This window comes from Branchiostoma floridae, chromosome 7, assembly GCF_000003815.2.
Source record: "Branchiostoma floridae strain S238N-H82 chromosome 7, Bfl_VNyyK, whole genome shotgun sequence".
NCBI lineage: Eukaryota > Metazoa > Chordata > Leptocardii > Amphioxiformes > Branchiostomatidae > Branchiostoma > Branchiostoma floridae.
Window position 1 is genome coordinate 17,207,733 of NC_049985.1, and position 6,345 is coordinate 17,214,077.

Consider the following 6,345-nt stretch of genomic DNA (forward strand, 5'->3'; position numbering starts at 1 on the left):
ATAACGGTCATGCCAGAGAGCCGACTCGGTTGGTTGGTTGGTTGCTCAGAGGTTGGTTGGTTGGTTGGTCGGTTGGTTGGTTGGTCAGTTGCTCAGAGGTTGGTTGGTTGGTTGGTCGTTTGCTCAGAGGTTGGTTGGTTGGTTGGTTGCTCAGAGGTTGGTTGGTTGGTTGGTCGGTCGGTTGGTTGGTTGGTTGCTCAGAGGTTGGTTGGTTGGTTGGTTGGTTGGTTGGTTGGTTGGTTGGTCGGTCGGTTGGTTGCTCAGAGATTGGTTGGTTGGTTGGTTGGTTGGTTGGTTGGTTGGATGGTCGGTCGGTCGGTCAGTCGGTCGGTCGGTTGCTCAGAGGTTGGTTGGTTGCTCAGAGGTTGGTTGGTTGCTCAGAGGTTGGTTGGTTGTTACACATTGTCAACCTCTCCTGACATACAAATGAATCAGTAAAATGCTTTTTTTAAAAGACCACTAGTACTCCAATTAATTTTGTTGCTTTTTGAATTTACAAAATAGATGATGCTGAACTAGAAGGCTAGCAGATGTTAGTTGTAGATTCCAGCTTTGCTCCAATCCTGATGTGTTGGAACCAAGCAGATACATAGGAAATTCATTGATCAACTCTTCAGTGAGGTTTGAGATACTTGAAAAAATTATGTATCATTCATACTGTAAATGCAGAAATGTTCGCGGTGGATTAATGTTCGCAGTTTTCGCGGTGACCACTTCACCGCGAAATTAAATCCACCGCGAATATTTTTCTATTATGATATTAGACTGGAGTCTATGGTGTTACCGCGAAATTAAATTCACCGCAAAAAGTCCTTTTTCCCGCTACCGCGAAATTAAATCCCCGCGAACTTAAATGCATTTACAGTATTTTTGTTATATCCATGCTGCAAATTCACAGTGCACATATGGACCGTACAGGAACCAGAGATACTGTTTGGCTATAACAGCTATAACTGTGGTGATGTCACGGTGACGCCCTGGCAGGGAAAAACCTGGTGCATCATGGGAAGACAAAAGGTCAATTTACACATCCGTTTGTAATTTGATCTGCTAATTCATATATCAAGGAAAAGGGATGTTACAGACTGTTACTGTGGAATCCGAACCATGGAAACAGAGGCAGGGGAAGACCGCGAAAGTCGTATATTACGCAGCTTGCTGAAGACAGTGGTTTGGACCTGCAGCAACTTCCTGCAGTGATGGATGGCAGAGAGGGGTCGATGATCAACTAGTAATGTGGAGATTCCAAGGGAGCTCGACAGAGTGAGTGTGTGAGTGAGTGAGAGCAATAAGCTAAATTCTTACACTGAGATTTAAACAAAAACAAAATATGTGAAATAACTCACCTGCAGGTTTACTGAGTGTCCTGCACCAGTAGATACGGCCAGTACGGGCCGGGGAAGTCTGGGAAGTCCTGCCTGCTCATGAGCGCCAGGACGGCATCCCTCAGCCGGGTGTAGTCCTCCCGGGAGTTGTACACGAAAGCTGAGATGCGGACCCAGAGCGCCTCCAACATGCACACCACCGCACACTGCACCCCGTGCTGCTGGTACATGTCGTACTGCAGGCTCATGGCCCCCCGGGGGGTGGGGGGGTACCGAGACTCAGCCCCGGGGGTCTGGGGCAGCGGCAGCTTGATACACTCCATGTACGGAGCCTGCAGGGACTGTGATTAAGCAAACAAACAAACATGACTGTGTGTGATAGGAGGAGGTTAAGCAGGATGCCTGCAAGGAGACTGCACATCATGGTGTTGTGTGTTATTATAAACCCCCTTGGGTCTTGTTGTACAATTAAATCAACAGATATATTCCTTACCCATTTAATGCTACATGGGTTACTCCTACATGTATCTGTCATTCATTCGCTACATTGTTCAAACAAATTTCTCAGTATAATTAAGTTTAATCAAATACTGGATAATTACAGCTACTGACTTCTGTACTTTAAGCAATAGAGGCTTCATTGACACTACAAAAGAACAGCAATTTTTTTATGAAAAACGTCTTTACCTCTGGTATCCCCAGAGTCTCAGTCTTCCATCCCTCCAAGAGCAGTTTGGTGGCGTCTTTCCGTAGCTTAGTGCTGTACTCCATTATGCTGCTCTGTGTACAGGCAAACAGTTGGATGTTTATGTTTGTGCCCGGCCAGAGGGGAACCTGATGTGTTCAGCATGGCTCCATCCCTCGGGGTGGGCACAAGTCTCAGCTATTCTGCCCCCTCCATCAATCATTTAAGTATGTGGCATCTTCATTTGGTCACAAACAGTGCATTAAAAGTCCAAATTTGCTGCCTTTAGAATGTTGCGAATGGTGTTTTAGAGGGGAAAATTTCCTTGAGATTGCATGGAAACGGAAATTTCTTCTAGTGACTCGAGATTGAAAACTTGGAGACAGATTGGATAACTTGAGACTTGTGCCAAACTAGGATGGACTAAATTAAAATCCATCCATTTGTGGATAAATGATTTGCATTAAACCGAGACTGATCTCCTTAATTCACTTTATTTAGCTTGCCAGTTTTCTGCACTAAGTCTTTTTCAATGTTTTTTTTTTCTTTAATTTTTCACAATGTAAAAAGGAAAGCAAAACAGGTGCATCAGCACATTCAAAAGTTGCCCTCCCTCACACTAAAGACAGCATCAATAATATAGTACAGTAAAAATGAACTTAATCTACAAAGTTAATATAAGATACAGCTCATTACAAATTACAATGAAGCATGATTACTTTATCGCATTTCTTTTAAAGATGAATTAGGACAAGCTTGCCAATTATTTGCTGTTAATGTGCTTCATTAGTTTGTGATAAAAGTTCCCTTCAGTGTCACCAGCTTGCAGTTTTCTCCTTCTGTGGCCCATTTCTTTGGCAGTACGGGGGTAGAAGCCATTGAAGTCATCATCACAGTGCTTTGGAAAAGTCACATGACTTTTGGTACACCTAATAGATGCGTAGGGATTTGGCTCTAAGTTCCCAAGGGAGCAATCGATACACTTCATCTTCTGGAAACACTATTGCATCCCCTCCCTGTATCAGCGCAGCTGGGATGATAATTGTTTCTCAATTCCTTTTTTCAGGTACCCTGTATAGGGCCGCTGGATGTGTTCACCATTCACAAGGCCCCCTAACTGCTGCAGATAGAGGATGTGTTCACTGCTCACAAGGCCCCCTAACTATACTGCAAATGAAGGATGTGTTCACCATTCACATGGCCCCCTAACTACTGAAAATTAATATAGATGTGTACACCACTCACAAGGCCACCTAGCTACTGAGAATGAAGGACGTGTTGACCACTCACAAGGCCCCCTAACTGCTGATGGAAGTTGATGGCTTCAGGTGAACAGAAGTAAGCAGAGTCGTCTCGAGTTCCCTGCATGTGGAACCTGTACAAAGATCATTTACACAGGGCTACAGTGTCATGTTGGCGTAATAGGGTTCAGCCCATCACCCGAAGGTCCTGGGGCCCAAACCCCTGGTATGCCATTAATCTTGTATTGTTGGAGGAGAGAAGGGGGCTCCCCCTCCCCCCCCCCCCTCCCAGTACCCTGCCCTGAGGAGGGGGCTCCCCCAATACCGTGCCCTGAGACACAACCCACCGCCCCTACAGCCCCCAAAAAGGTTATAGAACTACCTTCTCAAAAAATGCCAAAAGGAAGATCAACATAAGCATGAAAACACTGTGTGACCTCAATCAACATTCAGATTATTAAAGCCTACATGATCAGCCATGCATGGATAGTGAGTGTAAGTGATTCAGCTGCATGTTTCTTCAAGCACGGATTGGAGAATGCATGGTTAAGGCCCCCAAGCTTGGCTCGGGTATGCATGGTTAACTTGTGAGCAGACTTACAAGCCCCCCTAGCTGCCTGTGAAAGTTGAGTGCTTCGGCCGTGCAGAAGTACGGGGTGTCGTCCCTCGTGCCCTGCTTATGGAACCTTCAACACAGCAGCACAACTCACAGCAACAGGCTTTGTACACAAGTATTCATCTATTTACATATATTGAATTGTTAATGCAGTGTTTACAATGCAATCCCAAAAGTAAAATAGTGTGCCTGTAGGGAGAGACACTAAACTGCTGCGAGTATCCATGGGAACAAGTCAGAATAGCTCTGAGAAAGGTGACGTTCATTGAATAAAACACTAGAACACAAAGAATGTTGCTATTTGTGACTTACCAACCTGATGACATTACTCAAAGAAGCAGCATATACAAATGTATTTAGTGCCATGCTTAAAACTTATAGTTTTAGCTGTACATGACTGCATGTGAAAGTACTCAGGCAGTGGCATTTATTGCTGGTATCTAACTTGGATTCAGCTAAGTTATACAGAAGTGTAAATATTGTACCATTACTCGTCTCCGCAATACTAAAAGTTCATGAAGAGGTAGATCTGTGTCTTCAGTTTAAAGGAAAAGTCCTGAGCACAATGACAACTGTGCACATACTTACAGTACTACATAATATTATATATACTAATAGTAGTATATAGTATAAGTAGATCATCTGTACTTACTGATGCTGCAGGTCTTTCTGGAAGAACCAGGATGTAACGAGGGGGCGAACCGTAGCGTGGTGGTCGGAACGGACCCACAGGAACGCACAACCACGGGGCGCGAACAGCCACTTGTGAACAGTTCCTGCAACACATTACACTATCTTATAATATACAGGGTTCCTACAACACATTACACTTATAAACAGCCACTTGTGAACACATTACACTTATAATGTACAGAGTCCCTGCAACATACAAACACTTGTACAGGGTCCCTGCAACATACAAACACGTGTACAGGGTCCCTGCAACATACACACTTATACAGGGTCCCTGCAACATACAAACACTTGTACAGGGTCCCTGCAACATACAAACACTTATATACAGGGTCCCTGCAACATACACACTTATACAGGAACAGGGTTCCAGCAAACATAAATAATACGTGTCCAGGTGAGACTTACCTGTATAATAATCTGCCCCAAGTTCCTCCAGCTGTAGCTCCTGTTGGCCAGGTGAGTGCGCTCCGTCCAACATCACCTGCACACCTTTCATGTGGCACAACGACACGAGGTCCGCTACAGGCATGGCCACGGCTGTGGGGCTTGTGATGGTGTCTACACGGGGTAATTTAAAATTATGAGCTTGTAGTTTTTTTTCTTCCTTTCTTTCTTTTCTTTTCTTTTCACAATGATGCATGTTCCTCACCTGCTATAACAGCTAGTTCTATCTGATATTCTAGCTGATCTTTTGCCTTACCTATACAGCCATCTTGATGTTGTTTCTCACCTACATGTATAACAGCTAGTTTGATGTTTCTCACCTATAACAGCTAGTTTGATGTTGCTTCTCACCTATAACTGCTGGTTTGATGTTGGGATGTTTCTCACCTATAACAGCTAGTTTGATGTTGGAATGTTTCTCACCTATAACAGCTAGTTTGATGTTGTTTCTCACCTATAACAGCTAGTTTGATGTGGTGATGTTTCTCACCTATAACAGCTAGTTTGATGTGGTGATGTTTCTCACCTATAACAGCTAGTTTGATGTTGTTTCTCACCTATAACAGCTAGTTTGATATTGAGATGTTTCTCACCTATAACAGCTGGTTTGATGTTGGGATGTTTCTCACCTATAAAAGCTAGTTTGATGTTGTTTCTCACCTATAACAGCTAATTTGATGTGGTGATGTTTCTCACCTATAACAGCTAGTTTGATGTGGTGATGTTTCTCACCTATAACAGCTAGTTTGATGTGGTGATGTTTCTCACCTATAACAGCTAGTTTGATGTGGTGATGTTTCTCACCTATAACAGCTAGTTTGATGTTGGGATGTTTCTCACCTATAACAGCTAGTTTGATGTGGTGATGTTTCTCACCTATAACAGCTAGTTTGACGTTGGGATGTTTCTCACCTATAACAGCTAGTTTCATGTTGGGATGTTTCTCACCTATAACAGCTAGTTTGATGTTGGGATGTTTCTCACCTCTAACAGCTAGTTTGATGTCGGGATGTTTCTCACCTCTAACAGCTAGTTTGATGTTGGGATGTTTTCCCCTCTAACAACAAGTTTGATGTTGGGATGTTTCTCACCTATATTACAGCTAGTTTGATGTTGGGATGTTTCTCACCTATATAACAAGCTAGTTTGATGTTGGGATTTTTTTCACCTATAACAGCTAGTTTGATGTTGAGATGTTTCTCACCTATAAGAGCTAGTTTGATATTTGTTTCTAACCTCTAACAGCTAGTTTGATATTAGTTTCTCACCTCTAACAGCTAGTTTGATGTTGGGATGTTTCTCACCTCTAACAGCTAGTATGATATTTGTTTCTCACCT

The 6,345-nt window shown here is 43.3% G+C and overlaps 2 protein-coding genes across 2 annotated transcripts in view; one reads left to right on the forward strand and one right to left on the reverse strand.

The window, feature by feature from the left end:
* Positions 1-519, forward strand: part of LOC118420095 (choline/ethanolaminephosphotransferase 1-like) — an 8,266-nt gene extending 7,747 nt beyond the window's left edge. Inside the window, exon 8 of the mRNA XM_035826799.1 lies at positions 505-519. Within this exon, the coding sequence (XP_035682692.1) occupies positions 505-519 (15 nt within the window). The remainder of the gene's footprint in view (positions 1-504) is intronic.
* LOC118420097 (probable L-cysteine desulfhydrase, chloroplastic) overlaps positions 1-6,345 on the reverse strand; it is a 25,143-nt gene that overhangs the window by 14,685 nt on the left and 4,113 nt on the right. The window contains exons 5-9 of the mRNA XM_035826800.1: positions 4,969-5,121; positions 4,520-4,643; positions 3,272-3,385; positions 2,013-2,103; positions 1,347-1,666 (exon numbers count right to left, since the gene is read on the reverse strand). Coding sequence (XP_035682693.1) covers positions 1,355-1,666; positions 2,013-2,103; positions 3,272-3,385; positions 4,520-4,643; positions 4,969-5,121 — 794 coding nt within the window. The 3' untranslated portion in view covers positions 1,347-1,354. The remainder of the gene's footprint in view (positions 1-1,346; positions 1,667-2,012; positions 2,104-3,271; positions 3,386-4,519; positions 4,644-4,968; positions 5,122-6,345) is intronic.